This window comes from Mesoplodon mirus (assembly GCF_964341445.2).
Source record: "Mesoplodon mirus genome assembly, chromosome: 12".
Taxonomy (NCBI): Eukaryota; Metazoa; Chordata; class Mammalia; order Artiodactyla; family Ziphiidae; genus Mesoplodon; species Mesoplodon mirus.
Window position 1 is genome coordinate 3,981,322 of NC_138988.1, and position 17,746 is coordinate 3,999,067.

Consider the following 17,746-nt stretch of genomic DNA (forward strand, 5'->3'; position numbering starts at 1 on the left):
AGACTTCCCTGAGGAGTGACATTCACTCTGATTGCTGAAGAACGGGTAAGAGTGAACTAGACAAAGAGGCCAAGTCTGAAGTCAGCAGCTTTGGCTTGAAACCCTTGAGAATTCAGGAAGGGGGAGAGGCCTACTTGCTGTGCAGGCAGAAAAAGGACAAATGAGGGGAGATCATCATGGGGAAAAGGTTAAGTCCCAAATCACACTTATACTTAAATCATCTGTTGTCTTTCATTTCAGCAAACATAGAAATGCTTTTTGCTAAGACCTATATTATAATGAGTTCCCTTTGCAGACAAAAAGATACCCTTCCCTACACGGACATTCCCACAGGACAAGGTCCATGCCTGCCTTCAAAAGCACTTCTGCTTCTGGCTTTGGAGGCAGAAAAAAAAATTTTTTAAGGGAGGGGACAATTTAAACAAAAAAAAGTAATAGACTGAAAATGAGTCCTATTTTTAAATGCAAATAACCATTTCTTAATTTACGGTTTATAATCTTGTGCAATTTTGTGTTTTAGATTATCTATTTTTTTTCGTTATGAAAGTAATATAACCACATTTTGGGATGTGCAGAAGAGAAAAAAGATAACCCTTTATAATTCCCTCATTTCGACCCCAAATTGAAAAAGTTAGTTTTGGGTATTTTTCTTCTTTTTCCTTGGCTAGTTCCATTCAGCATATAGCCCAGCGCTTTTCACCCAGGAATTTGTTAAATGCAGATTCTGACTTAGTAGGCCTGGGGTGGTGGCTTGGATTCTGCCTTACTAATAAGCTTGCGGGTGATGCCACTGCCGTTCCAGACCATGCACTGAACCATGCAGAGTTGAGGTCAACTGAAGGCTGTGTGGCCTTAGGCAACCCACTCAGCATTTTTACCCCAGTCCATGAGTCTGGGTTCTCAAGGGTCTTCTGTTGACCCCCAGACTGGATTAAAGAGCCAGACAATAGGAGGTGCCCAAGGCACCAACGTGTAAGTGCTGCTAAAATGTCACTGGGAAATTGGGTGGGTTTGCATAGCCTCTGAGGTGGGGGTGAGATTCTTGAGGAGGCTGCCACAGTGGGAGGCTCCAAGGAGGGTGGGCCCTCATGCCTTTTAAGAAGGGTGGCCCCATAATTGCAGGGCTCTGTTTTACTGAGGCAGGGGAATGCAAGTTTGGGGCCAGAGTGGAATTGCTCAGGGTGGGGAACAGAGGTTGAACCTGCTACCCACATCTTCCTCTCCCCTTCCCATACAACATCTGCCCCTCTGCCACATGAATGCCGAACACCTATTTCATTAACCTTGGCTACTGAGGTGGGAGATAGTCAGCTTGTCCAGGGTCCCTCAGACTTTAGCCTTGACCCATGTTCACTGGGTGTGGCCCCAGCTGAAATCTTAGCATATTAAGCCCTTAAGATATCTGCTTGTGAGGAGGGTACTTTCTACAAGAGATGTTCATTAAGTCTCTACAGCTCTGGTGAGGCCTGATCCACCCTCCCTTGTGCTTACCACACACAGGCATCTACCCTCTGCTCCCCCGGACTCCCACAGGAGAAAAGACCAGCCTGGTAGCCTGGCATTCAACTGTCCATGATCTGGCCCCTTCTAACATCTCTGCCTCATCTTCTTATGTCCCATACTCCAGCCATACTGAAGGACTCCCAGGTCCCACCTCCATGCCTTTGCCATGTTACTTCCTCTGCCTCAAATGCTCTTCCCTGCCTTGATCATCGAAGACAAACTTCTATTCATCCCTCAGAACCTAGATTAGAGGTCCCCTTCTTCAGAAGCTTTCCAGACCCTTCATGCAGTGGCTGACCTCTTGCCCTGTGCCTCCTTTGTGTCTTGTACACTCCTTAGCATGACTCTTCGTATCAGATGGCTTAAGATAAAAGATTTTTTTCCTTTTACATCATTGGTTTATTTAATGGAAATGCCCGTGTGGTAGAACTGCTTTGAACACAGCTGGGACAAAGGGTTAAACTGAGCCACTGAGACTCTGCTTCTAGCATCGACTAGCTCTGAGTTCCTTTGTGTGGGAAGTTCAGCCCAGGGCTTGAAGTTCAGCCCAAGGCTCCCATCTCCCATCAGCCTTGCAAAAGTCCCAGAATTGAGTCTCATTGGTCTGGCTTGGGTCATATGCTGGTCCTCGAACCAGTCACTGTGGCCAGGGGATCGACAACTCTGATTGGCCTAGCCTGAGTCGCATGACACCCCTGAAGTCCAAGAACTAGAATGGGGAGGGGCAGCTTCTGGAGGGAAAAATCATGGTCCTGGAACCTGAGGCCAAGTAGGGACCCAGCAGCCAGAACCCGCAAGTGCCTACCACAGATGCCTCTTAGAGCCCTTTTCACACTGTACAATTATTTGTTCATGTGTCTGTCCTCCAGCTGGTAGGGAACAAGGGTCCTTCTCATTTTTAATTCCAGAACATTATTCCAGCCCAAGGGAAGAAGAGCTTAATAAGTGGCCATTAAATTGTACGTTTTAGGCATTTCCTTGCTATGTGACCTACATAGCAAGTAAATCAGAACAGAGTCTGACAAAGATTTTTGCGACATGTATATTAAGGTAATGCTTCCTGACATTTAAAACATCATAAATTGAGTGTTTTCTCTGTGTCCGTGTCCATACAGGGTGAGTCCATATGTCTCTCCTGGAATCCTCACAACACTTGGGAAAGGAGACTCTCCCCTTGACAAGTGAGAAAACTGGGGCCCAGATGCCTTAAGTAGCTTATCAAGGTACCACAGCTGGCTAGTGGCATTGTTGGGAGTTAATCCCAGGCAAGCTGACTTTCCAAGAGTCTCTGATGGTTTGCTGAAGGAGTTCTTAATTCAGGGGGACAGAGGGAAGGATCTTGGGATCACCTTTGGGGCTTTTTGAAAATATTCCTCTGTCTTAGTTTGGGTTCCCTCAGAGGCGGACCCTGAGTGGGGAATTTAAGTGCATGCATTTTTCTTGGGAGGGGATCCAGGGTGCATGGCTGACAGAGCCCGAGTGAGACAGAGAGGGGAAGGCAGCCAGTGAAAATTGCTCAGATGTGGACACTGCTGGGGACAATTGGAGCAGAAAGCCGTGGAGACTAGCTGAGGGTCAGGGAGGAAGTAGCTCACAGTTGTCCTACCTGAGGGGTGAGAGAGCTGTCATGCTTACACCCAGACTCTCTGCAGCCATTGGTTGGGGCTGCTCCCAGGGGGCGGTTCTTTGCCAGCATGTCCAGCAGCCAGAAAAAGGCCTCAGGCACCACCAGATGGACAAGCCAGGGTCCCTCGCAGGACACTGACAGAGGCTGCTGGGACCCTTGTCCTCCCAAGCTGGGAACTACTCTGTAGAATCACAGACTAAAATATCTGAAATTGGGGCCATTCCAGACCCTTAACGGTGGAGCAGCTCAGCCACCTGCCTCATTTCCAGAGCCCGAGGAGCCCGAGGGGTAGGTGGCTGACAACAATAGGTGCTCTTGCAATATTATTGAACATTGAATGATTTCTCTTTGCCCCCAAGAAAGTACAGGACCAGAATCGCCTGAATACCACATAGCGGGCGTGAGATGGAGCTTGTCAAGAGCAGGATCTGGTAGGAAACCAGCCCCCTGCACGGCGCTCGGTGAGAACAGGGACCCCCTCTGCACCAGCGCAGCAGCTGGGACATCGTAAGTGCCAGTCCATATTCACTTATTGGACAAGTGATTGGATAGTCTGAGACGCTGTGTTGAATCTCAAACTCAAGACTAATGTGGGGCTACCCCAGAGCTGAGAGCAATGGGCTTGCCTCTGAGCAGGGGCACTTCTACAGTGTGGATGGCGCCCCTTGGGGCTGGGTAGCCACCCTGGCTTCACGTCTCCATGTCCTGGGTTCTGGACCCGAGAGAGAGGCGATGGTCCACTGACCGTGGTGCCTTGTGGAAACTGTCACAGCCAGGGAGCAACAACTTGGGGCTTCACACATTCAGACTGTGACATTTCAGAGGGGTCACATTGTATGTGAATTTGAGGCAGTGCTTTGTAAAACATTAACAAAGCCCTATTTTAAATGCAGAACTAAAGGTAATACAAATATTGCCCCCTACACACACACACACACACACACACACACACACACACATCCCAGTGAGTGGAAGGAAATGCAAGTGTCAAGCATTTTCATAGCAGGCAGGCCTCCACAATTCTAAGTCATACTGCACTGCTGCCACACGGTGGCGCCACTCAAACCATAAACAAGTTGCCTCTGTCCGGTGCTTGGGGGTCTTGAATTATGAGAGTTTTGAATTATGCACGGTCTTCCGGAACACATTCCTCACACACTCCTCGTTGTGGTTTTTGCGTTGTGCTGTTTAAAATATTCATTCTTTCATTCGAATAATTTAAAATATATTACTTTGTGACACCATTTCTTCATTGTTTAGTCTATCAGGCTGGCTTAGCGTCCTGGTCCCTGAGAGGCCCCAGAGATTTGCTTTCCTGTTGACCCTGGAAAGTCATCCATCCATCCCTTCCCTCATTCATCCCCAGAGACTTCTATGTGTATGTTCACGAAGCAAATACTCCCCAGCACCCACTCTGGGAAAGGTCTGGTGTTGGGAACTGGAGATCAGAGATGGACCACCCAGGACTCCCCAGCACCTAGAGGCTGGGGGAATCCAGGGAGGCCTCCTGGAGGAGGTGATTCCTAAGCTGAGTCTTTTTTTATGGTAATCTTTTATTTATTTATTTTTATATTTATTTTTGGCTGTGTTAGGTCTTCGTTTCTGTGCGAGGGCTTTCTCTAGTTGTGGCAAGCGGGGGCCACTCTTCATCGTGGTGCATGGGCCTCTTCACTATCACAGCCTCTCTTGTTGTGGAGCACAGGCTCCAGATGCACAGGCTCAGTAGTTGTGGCTCACGGGCCCAGTTGCTCCGTGGCATGTGGGATCTTCCCAGGCCAGGGCTCGAACCCGTGTCCCCTGCATTAGCAGGCAGATTCTCAACCACTAGGCCACCAGGGAAGCCCCTAAGCTGAGTCTTGACATCGTTAGGTTGAGAGTGTGGATGTGAACATGAAATTATCAATTACCCACCAAAGTGTTTGTCTCATTGGCTGGATAACGAGCTCCTTGAGGGCAGGAAACACCTATTCACCTATTTTTCTGCCTTTCTAGTTAACATAGGAACTGGCAAGTGTATACTAAGTGCTTACAGCCATGCCTGACTATGAAAGTGTAGCTGCTATGATAGTGTTGTCATGCTGTTGTTGCTTTTAGCCAAATCACTGTATATGGAATAAATGAAAAAGTGCAATAAGCAAGTGGTGTGGTGGAAAGAGCCTCAGACCAGAGACCAAAGGGTTGGATTTGAATCCAATGCCTTTGACTAGCTCTGATCCTCAGGTCACCATCTCTAAAATGGGGATAATAAAATCTTTCAGGACTGGGTGTTATGATGGTGAAACAAAATTAGAGGACACACGTATAAAGCATCCAGTGTACAGTAGATGTTCAATGCTAATTCTGTTCACCCTTCTCATGTTATGGTCCCCGGGTACTTAGCACCAGACTAGGCAAGCGTATGGGCTCAGTAAGTATTTATTAATGGTTTGATGACTAATATTCTTATTGCTTTAAGAGTATTAATCATGGTTCATGCTCACTGTCTCAAACAAACCCTTAGCCAGGAATGGGATATATCTGCCACATGAACCTCTGCTCCCTACTCACTTCCCTAAGGCAGACATTACTAATCAATCATGGCATTCCGTTAGGACTCTTTTGGTTGGAAATGACAGCCCAGCTGAAGCAAAAAGGGGTTTGTTGTACAGCTACTGGAGTAGCTCAGAAAGCCAGAGAAGGAGCTGCAGGCAGCAGGGAAGCTCTGGGCCCTCCTGGGAACCTCATCAGGTCCCCATCACCTCCTCATTTCTCGTCTAGGTGATTGGATGTTTGCTGGCATTATTTTCTCAGGCAAGGCTCTTGGTGACTGGCAGCTGGCAGCTCTGAGGTTACCTCCTTTCTGTTTCCTAACCTGGAGGAAAGGTTGAGAGCATGCCCCTCTCCCTCCAATTTGAAAATTTCAGGAAAGGTCTCAGATTGGCCAGCTGGAGTCATGTATTCAGTGGTGGGGCTGGATGTTGGTTACCAGGACTGGCAGCCCACGGAATCACAGAGTCAGGAAGGAGCCATTCTCCCGAAGAAAAGAGAAAGAGAAGCTGGGCAGACACCAGTGATGAAGGTCTAACTCCTCACTACAGAGCCTAGATGAAGCCTCAGAAACCTTCTCAACACAGTGACCAGAGTCAGCGCTCAAGGCAAAGTCAATTTGATGTTTGGATCAAGACCACAGGAGGTTCATGGTGCAGGAAAGAGGTGATTTTATTGGAAACTGCTCAGCCTGCCTGTGTATGAATCCGTGTTGTCAGCCAGCAGGTAAGTTGCTTCACCTTCCTGAGCCTCAGTTTTCTCATGTGGTGAGTATAACAATGCTGACCTCAGAGGTGTCGTAAGCGTAGGTGAGATAATCTGTGTAAAGTTTAGCTTAATCCCTAAACATTCGATAAATGTGAGCTCTTATGAGTTTGGGTTCCCCCAAAGCAGACTCTAAGACTTAAGATTTCCATGCGAGTAGTTTACTTGGAGGTAATCCAGGTTGTAATGTAAAGGAGCAGGGGTGTGAGACAGGGAAGAGGAGGTGCAATAATGTGCAGTCTGTGGGCAATGGGACTCGATGCTGCTGGGGAACTCCGAGAGATGGCTGAGGATGCAGCTCAAGAGTTGTACCCTTCCCAGGGGGCAAGAGGGCTGGGGTATTGATGGGGTACCAGCTGCCACTGGTAGTTGTTTGAGGGCTGCTTCTGGGCATTACCTCCCAGGCATTTCCAGCCTGCCTTGCGCCTGGTCCAAGTTTACTCCTGTGGCCAGAGAAGCACCTGCAGGCAGAGTCACAGGTGTTTGCAGTAAGAAGCCACAGGCAGGAGGGCAGGGACAGTGTGGGCTGCAAATGTTATCATTAGTATCTGTAAGCTATAGAGCCCTGTGTACACATAAGGGATGGATTTAAGAAAGCGTCTTTTCTAGGGGAGCTGGAATTACGTGGCATGGTCCTCACCTTCTTCAGTCCACAAATCCTGGCACCCCGTTTCCCCACTGTTTCTTGACCTCAGCTTTCATCTGCCACGCATGATTGTTTTCCCCTGGGTCCCAAGTACGCCATTCCTCATGTCTGATCTGGGCAACGCCCCAGCTCTGCGGGGAACTGACACCTATGGGCAGGCTGGAGGCCGGCTCACTTCCCCCCGCTGAGGCAAACCTAGGGGCAGGTTGACTTCCTGGAGCATCCACCGCTGGGCTCTCGGTGGCTGAGTGCTGGGCATTCAACCCATGCAGAAGTGGGGTATTTGTACAAAAAATAAGCCTGGTCTAAAATTCTTTATACTCTTACCTAGTTATTCATCTCTGGGCCACTCCCTTCTAACCAACTTCCTTCGCATGAACGAGGTCTTGCCTGGTTTCTTTCAGCTCCTCCCAGCAGAGCTGTTTTTTTCTTCTCTTATATAGCATTTTTTAAGATAACACTTCACATAATATAGAATTCACCATTTTAAAGTATACATTTTAATGTTTTTTTAGTATATTCACTATATTGTGCAACTATCTAATTCCAGAATATTTCCATATCCCACAAGAGAAACCCCATACCCACTAGCAGTTAGTCTAAGTTTCTCCCTTCCCCATTCCATGGCAACTGTTAATCCACTTTCTGTCTCTGTGGATTTTCCTATTCTGTACATTAACTATAAATGGAATCACATAATATGTGACCTTTTGTGTCTGACTTCTTTCACTTAGTGCAGTGTTTCAGGACTCACCCGTGTTGTAGCCATACCAACACACGTTCCTTTTATGGATGAATAATATTGCATTGCGTGGCTAGACCACATTTTGTTTACCCATCATCTGTTGATGGGCATTTGGGTCATCTCCACCTTTTGACTATTGTGAATAGTGCTGATATGAATAATTTGTGTACAAGTTTTTGTGTGAACATGTATCCCGTTTTCTAGAGTATAGACCTTGGAAGGGAATTGCTGGGTCATATGGTAACTCTATATTTAACCTTTTGGGGAACTGCCAGACTGCTTTCCAAAGTAGTTGCACCATTTTACATTCCCCACAGCAGCGTATGAGGGCTCCACTTTCTTTCCATCCTTGCTGATGTGCTTTTTTCCATTAAAATTCTGATCATCCTAGTGGGTGAGAAGTGGTATCTCATTGTGGTTTTGACTTATGTTTCCCTGATAACTAATGACGTTGGGCATCTTTACACATAGGATTGGTTTTGATTACCACACAACATGGAGGAAAATTCCTAGTCTTGGGCTTGGGCCTTTAGCATCTACCAGACTCAAGCTTCTTAGCTATAAGCAGGCATCCTCAGTCTGCCCTTGAACTGAGCCCTGCCCTAATTTCTTGGGAGCATCAGATCCCTTGGTTAAGTAAATGTCTGGTGTGAGTTAAGGATCTCCTGGTGGAGAGTGTTAGAAACCCAATGTACACTGGCTTGAGCACAGAGGGATATATGGCCTCACTTATCTAATACAGCCCAGGGCCATGATAGCTTCAGGCACGGGTGGACCTAGGTGCCCTAGAAATGTCATCTGGAAGCTTTCTATTGCTCATATTCTGAGCTCTACTTTCCTCTAGGTCAGCTTTATTCTGTGACAGGCCCTCCCCTCTTGGTGGCAAGATGACTTTGAGCAGCCCCAGCCTCCCCTCTTTGCTGTAGGCAACACCAGTGAAAAGAGAACTTCCCTTTCCCGATAGTTCCAGCTAAGGTCCCAGACTTGTCGCTCACTGGACCAATCTGGGTCATGTACCCATCCTTAAACCAATGACTGAGCCCACGGCAATGGAATTTGCTGATTGGCTGGGCCTGGGTCACATCTTCATCTTCAGAACTAGGAGGGGGCCAGCTCCTCCCAAACCATGTAGACTTAGAGTGAGGGAATGGTGGTTCCCCACAATAAATTGGGGTGCTCTCACCAGAAGGGAGATTGGACACAGGACAGAGAGAGACCTCAGATGTCCACTGGACCCCCTAGACCTGGCTACCAGGAGTCTGTCCCTATTCCCAATGCCCTAGCAAGACACCCACCGTCTGGTCTCATCCCAGGACAATGTGATAGACCAAAGGCTGGGAACACACCTCAGGTAAGGACACTGAGAATGAAGAGCTGTCTCTCTAATGATCCAAGGGAGGAAGAAACAGAAGCCTTGGTAAAACTCACTCTGGCTTGTTTTCAAAATTGGTTGTGAGAAACAGACAGGCTTTCACGTGTGAAGAGAAGCCCAACTCCTTTATGATAAAGTACCTCTCACACTCATGAGTCTCCCTAGAGCTGGTTAAGAGTTGGGGTTTGATTTGGTTGTTTGTTTCCTCCAAATTACCAGGAAGACTTTTTTTCTTCCGTTGGCGGCAGGAAGCAGCATTCCATCTGAAAACATCACCACCACCCTGCTTCCCTTCCCTGGGCGGCAGCCGGCTGACTCACTGGCTGGGCTCCACCAGGCTGGTTCGGTTCTGGCCGGGCTGTGTGAACATGAACGTGCGTGTGCTCCCACCTCTCCAGAACACAACCCCACGCGTTCACGATACCAACGGCACAAACCACGAACGCACGGTCCCTGAAGCGGGTGTGTCCCCCATGCCTGGGGCTGCCGACAGAAGCCGTTCGGCAAAGGCTTATTAATTCTTAGACAGTCGGGTGTGAATATCGTGCTGACATTTATAGCACGTCTTCTCCACGCTCTGTCTCGCCCACGCAGAACCACGCACCTGCAGGAGGGAACGCGAGCATCCCGTGCAGCAGATGTTCTGGGCCCTGGAAATGATTAAATATGTACTCTCTATGGAAGGCGTAGTTACCCAAACACAGGACCCGAGGAGGGAGGAGAAGGGAGGGGTGCTCTGGCTTCTGCAAGGCTTCTCTGGGTGACCTGGATGGACAGCCTGATAAATCCCAGGCTTGGATGAAAACAAAAGGCTATCCTGGCTTTATTTTTTAAAACAAGCTCGGGAAAGATATTAGAATTTATTATGTAAACACACACACACATAAAGCAACACATGGGCTGTAGAGTCAGAGAAATCTGATTTTGGGTCTCAATCCTCCCATCTCTAGCTGGGTGACCTTAGGCCAGTCGCTTAACCTCTCTGAGCCTCCTCACCTGTAAAATGGGGATCTCAGAGGCAACTGCTTCTCAGGGTTGTGGTCAGGTTAGGTTAGTGATTCATAAGCCAGAACAGTGTTGGATATTATTTTCTTTGTTTGGACTTCTAAGTCAAGGTGGCCTGTCAGGCAACTTTGTCCTGATATTAGAGAGATTACAATTTCTAGCTGCCCTGGAGCTCAGCTGCCCGCCTCCAACTCTGGCATTCCCAAGCATCCCAGGGTTGGGTCTACAGGTCGTCTCTCCTGCAGATCCAGACCCTTCCTCGCTGTGACAGCAGCAAGTAAACCAGTAAACAAGTAAACTTAATATGTTAAGTCATTGGTTCTCAAGGTGGGGGGTGGGGCATTGTTATGACTAAGGGTGGGGTGGAGTGGAGAGGGGTGGCTGGCATCTAGTGGGGAGAAGCCAGGGGTGCTGCTAAACATCCTCCAGTTCCAGACCAGCCCGAACAGGCCCCACCACAAAGAGTTACTCAGTCCAAAATGTCAACAGCACTGAGGTTAAGAACCCCTGCTCTAAAATACGGGCATCTTGAAAGAAGGGACTCGTTGCTTGCCTTAAAACCCTCCAACAGCGTCTGTCACACCCAGGATAAATTCTGGCCCCCTTACCTTGATCTACAAGGCCCTGCGGGACCTGGACCCTGGCCACCTCCCTGACTGCACATCCTACCTTCTCCCCCTCCTCACTTTACTCCAGTCCCTCTTGCCTTCCCTCTGGTCCTGTTTCAGACCCCACGGCCTTCATTCTTGATGTTCCTTAAATACCTTTCCTGTTGCTCTTCCAATTATTCGGGTAGAGTTTAAATGTCACCTGCCCAGAGATAGCTTCGCTGGTCACACAGTCTGTATTAGATCCCCTCCCACCCCATCATGCTTTTCTGTTCTCACATCACATCACCATCATCCTTCCATGGCAATGACCGTGATTCACAATGAGCTGATGTGCTACTTACCGGGTGAGGGAGGGAATCTGTCTTCCCCCTAAAATGTGAGGACACGAGGACAAGCACCATGTCCGTCTCGTTTATTTCTGTACCTCCAGTGCCTTGTGCAACAGCTGGCATATATGCACAGGTCAAAAATAACTTTTTTGAATGAATGAGTGAATGAGTCATGGGTGGCAAGAGCGGAGTCTTTGCAGTCAATACCCCTGGATTGAGGGACTTCCCTGGCAGTCCCGTGGTTAAGACTCTGCTCTCCCACTGCAGGGGGGCCGGGTTCGATCATCCCTGGTGGGGAACTAGGATCCTGCATGCTGCGCGGTGCGGCCAAAAAAAAAAACCAAACAAACAAACCCTGAATTGAATTCTGGTTCCAACACCAGCTGTGAGTCACCTTCACTCTCCAAGCCTCTGTCCCGTTATCTGTAAAATGGGTGTGAAAATCCTCCCCCCAGCCCCCAGGCCGCTCTATGGATAAAGGGGGAGAGCATGTGCAGAACCCCTGGCACGATTCCCAGCACAGAGCAGGCCCTTGTTAGCTGTGTGTTGAGTACAGAATGCTTGAGTAAAAGCACGACAGTTGATTTCCTGTGTGAGTCATTTTGAGGCTGAATTCTCAGGGAGGAAGAAGATGGAGCTGGGGTGCAGGGGAGGCTCTTTGGAACGAAGGGATGGAGCACGTGTGCTCCCAAACAGAGCCCTAGTCCCCCAGGCAGCCTCTGCTTCTCCCTGTCTTGATGACCCTATTCCTCCCCCACCCTCCAAGACCATGATCCTAGCTCCCTCATGCCAAAATCATGGTCCCGGCTGATGCCTGGCTTCCCTGCAGCCTGCCTCTCCCTTGCAAGATCCAGGAGGGACGCAGCCATTGTTAGGGTCCCTCTTGTGAGTTTCACAGTTCGTCCCCTGAGGGCGCTTCCCCCACTCTGTCTCTATCTGTGTCCATCTAGACCATGCCGGAAATGAAAGTGGGCAGCAGGGTGTCCACAATAAATAGCTCAGGCTCCAGACTCCGGGACCCAAGAGTGTCAGCAAGAAGTAATGTGGTTCAGGGCCTCTTTCTTTCAGGTACAGTCTCATTCCAGACTTGGGGCCACAAAGGAACTTGGATTGTTTCCACCTCTGGATGCGTGATGGGTGAGGACCACAAGCAGGATGGAGACAAGGTGGCAGACTTGGAGAGAGATGGGTGCAGGAGCCCCGTCTGCTCGGGGAGGCAGGAGAGCTCCCATGGCCTCCATCACCACCTAACCTCCCTCGAGTCCCTCCTCTGTAAGATGGAGGTGATGATAGGCCCTGCCCCATTAGGTTACTGTGAAAGTTAAATGAGTTAAAATACGTAAAGTGCCACTTGAGGGTGGCCTGATCCAGGTGACTTATTTCCAAAGAGCATGGATGGAGGATAACTGTCTAGTGAAGAAATCTGGCAAATCCTGCGTCAAGCCAGGTGATCAAGGTTAACATCAGTGACGACACCTCGATCTTGGACTTGTAGCCTCCAGAACTGTGAAGCAATACATTTCCGTTGTTCTAAGTACCCTAGTTTGGCCCTAGGAACATAACTCAGGACCAGAAGCGGGGAGCAGGGGGCAAGGGCAAAAGCAGCCTTTGTTGCTCTGCTTTTTCCCACTTCATGGCCTTCAAGACCCTGTTGTCACTGAACTCAGGTTCAGCTGCTTGTGGCTCAAGAATCCAATACTGAGAGACAGTGTTGGGTAAAAGGAAAGACAGCTTTACTGAGGAGCCCAGCAATCCTGGGGAGAAGGTGGATTCATATCCCAAAGAACCAACCCCCAACACCCCAGGTTTAGTTCAGAGATAATATACGGAAAAGAGGAAGGGGCTAGGTGCTGAGGAGAGGGTTGCAGGTGCATGATCAGCTCATAGACATTCTTCTGATTGGTAGGTGGTGAGATAATTGGGAGTCAACATCATCAACCTTCTGGTTCCAACCATCCTGTGGTCTACGTGCTTGTGGGCAGCATACATTTAACTTCTTCCACCTGGTGAGGGTCTCTACCTGTAAAACAGCTCAAAAGATATGGCTCAGCATGTTACCTACAGCTCTTGAGGAGGAGCTAAAGGTCCTTGACTTTGTTTAATGGCCAAGGTATTATTATTTTGTCGTGTTTGACTGTTTTCCTTTGTTTCTGCATTTTCTCACTTCTCTGATTAAATTTATTCTTTGGAACTCAGGGAAGACCTAGGAGGCTAAAGTTTTTCTACAAACAAGAGGCAGGCAGAGTACATTGGGGGTGGGGGGTGTCTGTCCTGGGAAGGCCCTATGGTGTCCTGCTCGGTTACACTCTGAGGCATACCCCCACCCCGGCCTTGCCAGGTCCCTGACTTGCCCTCTGTGCCCCACCCTTGCAGGGCCTCACTGGGCTTCAGGCTCCCTCTGCCCCTCCCAGCTGCCTCTGTTTATGCAGTGGGCCTGGGTGGGGTTGAACATAGTAAAGCATCTTCCCCTCCTCATAATAATCTGCTCGGTTGAAGTTGGGAGACAGCACTTGGGCCCTACTTGTTGGCAGTTTTCTCAAGGCTGTAGAGTTCTTAGCACCTCTTTTTTTCAGTGATGGCTTCAAGCACCAGTTTCCCAGGCTGCAGGAAAAGCCCCACTCAGCATCCATTTACTCCACATTTGCAAGCTCAGCTGGGCTTTCCAGGTTACCAAGTGATCCTTGTCCGGTCCCAGCTTGCCCCATCAGGCCTCCTGGCATTCACCTAGTGTGTCCCTTCTGACTGCAGTGACCTAATGACAGGTCCCTCCTGCAGAAATATTCTGGGGCCAGCTCCTATAAAAATTTCCCCCTTCCCCAGTAAAGTTGAATGGATGAATGAATAAATGAATTAATTAATTAATGCAAAGCGAATATAGTCTCAGATCCACAGAGGGAGGACAGTGTGAGGTGCTGGCACTAGGCTGCCTGGGTTCAAATCCTGGGGCCAAGACTAGCTGTGTGACCCTGGACTAGTTACTTAACTTCTCTGTGTCTCAGTTTTCTTATCTGCCAAATAAAATAATAATAGCACCCACCCTTGAGGCTGTGTGGGGATTCAATGAGATAATGCCAATAACTGATTTTGTGCCTGATACTAATAAATGTTAGCTTCTTTGTCATCCAGGGCACGAGGCTCGGTATCTTTATACCTCATCCTGTGCTCATACTTAGAACCTAAATTTCCTTAGATCCAACCTAATCTTTTCCCACACATTGGACTTGGCTAATTCATCCACTGCTGTGTAATTTATTATCAGAGACAGTGTGTTGGAGACTGAACAAATGTTAAGACACTGCGGCTGGACACATCTGGGAGAGACATTTTCAGTTTGAGGAAACAGGATACGGGGTGGAGAGAAATCATTCACTTGCCAAAAGGAGCCTGGGCTGAATTAAACCTCTTGACTTAATTACCAATTAAAACATTACAATAGCAGCACGGGTTACAACTTGCAACCCTGTCGCCATGAATCTTCATGCCAGAAAATGACTGCGGGGCCCCCCTTTAAAATAAGAGCATGCCTGGGTGGCCGTGCTCACAGGGAAATAATTGCTGTGTGTTCCCAAAGGCCGCCTCTCTCCACCTTTATTTAAAGTACCTAGGAGATTTGACAGAAAATTAAAGGCCAATAGGAGAGGAAAAGGAAGAAGATACTAGCTCTCCCACCCAGCCTTACCCCCGTGGGACCCAACAGGGGTCAGGGGACAAGCTGAGCTCAAAGCGCTGCAAAACATGCAGCATCATAACACAGACTGTCGCCAGGCACGTGCCTTCTGTGGCGAGAAAACTGGCGCTGAGTGAACTTCTGTATTCCGAGAGAGATGCATGCATAGCACTTTTCAGCCAGAGACCATTTCCACACTCCTCTTTATCTCAAACATCCGTGCGCCCAACTGGGCGCGAGAAGTGAGGCTCAGAGGGGGCTGATGTGAGGTTCTCAAGGTAACCAGAGGGGTGCAGCTCGGCTGAGCCTGATTTCGGAGGAAATCCTGTGCTTTTCAGCAGATGAGGGTCCTGACCACCCCTTTCTTCCAGAACAAACCCAGGTCCGTGTGGGAGACCCAGTGGACTGAGATCTGGTTTAGAAGATGACACCCCAGGAAGAGAGCATGGTGTGGTAAAGAACAGAGGGCTGTGGCCTCAATTTTCGTACCTGGTAGAGGAAGGAAATTCCAGACAGACCCAGACATTTGGAAAGCATAAAAGGAAGAGGAGAATTTGGGGAATGGAATATGTGAAAAATGGTTGATGTGCCAGGAAGGCATGCTGGTCAATCCAGGATTAAGCTTTCTGTGCTTCTCCAGACCTGGATGTGTGCGAGGGCTGGGGGAACAGAGGAGACTCACTGGTTTGCTCCCAGTAATTTAAATGGCTTGGAAGGTAACTGAAATCAGCTGGATGCCACGGGAGCGAGAACTTCAGAGGGTGGTATTGGTACAAACCTGCCTAATGAACATGGAGATGACAGCCAGGACACTGACAGGCATTATACAGAGAAAGCTAAACTCTCAAGGTCTTCTGGGGCATCCATAAACAACTAAAAGTTTTTGCTTTCTAGCAGCCCAAGATCAGTACACTGACCGGCCTCACTACCAGTGGCAACTAGGCAAGGAAACTGAAGTTCATGGTTTCCAATCTGTCTACGGCTTTTCCTTCTCCCTTCTTTCTTTGATATAAATCCTCTTCTAGCCTTTATTAGATGAAGTCAATCTATATGGGTTCCCCTCTTTACAAGTAAATAGCATGCAAATAATTAACTCAATGCCTTTGAGTTATTTTTTGACTCTAGGGTCCATCACTTGCTAGCTGGCAAATGTCCTTTGCATGTCACTTAACCTCTTGGGCCTCACTTTTCTCCTTGGTAACATGGTGTAAATAGCTCCCACCTCTGTGACCCTTGCAAGGATTAAATGAGAAAATCCATGAAAAGAGGTACACACATATGCTATTGCTGCAATCATTATCATCTGTATCAGTTTCCTACTGCTGCTGTAACACATCACTGCAAACTTAGTGGTTTAAAACAGCACAAATGTATTCTTTTAACGTTCTGGAGGCGGGAAGTCTGAAATGAGCCTTACAAGGCTAAAATCTAGGTGTCAGCAGTGCTACACTGGAGGCTCTAGTGAAGGATTCATTTCCTTGTCTCTTCAGCTTCTAGAAGCTGCCTGCATTCCTCGGCAGCGGTCCCATCCTCCCTCTTCAAAGCCCACAGTGTAGCTACTTCTTATCTCTCATTGATTCTGACTTTTCTGCCTCCCTCTTATAAACACCCTTGTGATTACATTGGACCTACAGTATTTGGATAATCTCCTCATCTCAAAATCATTAATCACATCTGCAAATTCCCTTTTGCCATATAAGGTAACACAGTTACAGGTTCTAGGGATTAGAAGATGGACATCTTGTGTGTGGGGGGGGGCATGTGTCATTGGTCTGTCTACCACAATCATTAATACTTTTATCGACGAGCTCATTTACTTCATCTAATCCTAACTGAACCCCATGAAGTAAATACTATTTTATTCCCATTTGGAAACTGAAGCACCAAGTAAGGAACTTTTGCAAGGTCACACAGTCAATAAGTGGTGAAGCAGTGATTCCAGCTGAGGAAGTTGGCTTCTGGAGTTCTTGTTCTTACCAGCTGAAATATGTAAAGTGACACACTATACATATATAGCATTATATCAATGTTAGTTATTATTATTGTTATTTCTACTAAAATTAATATAATAATCCTTATCTCATATGACTCTTGTGAGATTTAAATAAATTAACCTTTGAGAAGCACCAAGCAGTGCCTAGCATACAGCAGGTCTTAAAACGGTATTTAGGTAGATCTCTGCAGTCCTACTAACCCATCTTTCTTTTCACTGGGAAGACATTCATTTCAGTTCCCTTGCCCTTCCAAGATGGCGCCATCGCCACACACACAACCGCCCCCCGCAACTGCCCCACTCAAGATGGCGTGCATTGCTCTTTAAGACGTATGCCGCCCTTCTCAAGATGGCGACAACACTAGTCCTGTTACCTTCCGCCCTCTTCAAGATGGCCTTAGCAGTTAGCTTCACTCCTGGGCACGCTGATCTTCTCAAAATAGTGAAGGACGCAGTGCGCGCCACATCATGACCTTCTCAAGATGGTGTCAGCGTCGTAAACAGCGCCTCTCTCATGAGGACACTTCCGGTTACGCCGGAAGCCGGTATAAGAGGCCAGTGGGGATCCGGTGAGGCGTTCGCTTTGGGCCGGAGGTTCTAGTGCGACCATGGACCGGAGGAAAAAGCCCTTGGACGTCACGGCGTCCTCGGTGAGTACGGGTGTAGATGATGCTGCGGGCTCCGCGTCTCCCCGCCTCTGCCGGACAAGAATCTCGACCTCGTTTGTTTCTTCACTCGGAGACCCAAACTTGGCCTCCCCTCAGACAGGATCCCCGGCACCTGGCTTTTCTCCCAGAAAAAGTCAGGGCCCACTTCTTGCTTACAGAACCCTGAACGTGACGTTTCCCCTCCGCCGTGCACCGGCACCAGGCTTGCCCCTCAGACGCGGACCAGAACCTGGTGTCTTTTCCGGGTTTGGAATGTCCCTGCCTCCCCTCCGCGACAACAGTCCAGGCC

General features: G+C 48.4%; 1 protein-coding gene across 1 annotated transcript in view; it reads left to right on the forward strand.

The window, feature by feature from the left end:
- The first annotated feature begins 17,329 nt into the window (after positions 1–17,329).
- The window catches only part of CCDC174 (coiled-coil domain containing 174), a 29,190-nt gene continuing 28,773 nt past the window's right edge, over positions 17,330–17,746 (forward strand). Inside the window, exon 1 of the mRNA XM_082638956.1 lies at positions 17,330–17,439. Within this exon, the coding sequence (XP_082495082.1) occupies positions 17,398–17,439 (42 nt within the window). The 5' untranslated portion in view covers positions 17,330–17,397. The remainder of the gene's footprint in view (positions 17,440–17,746) is intronic.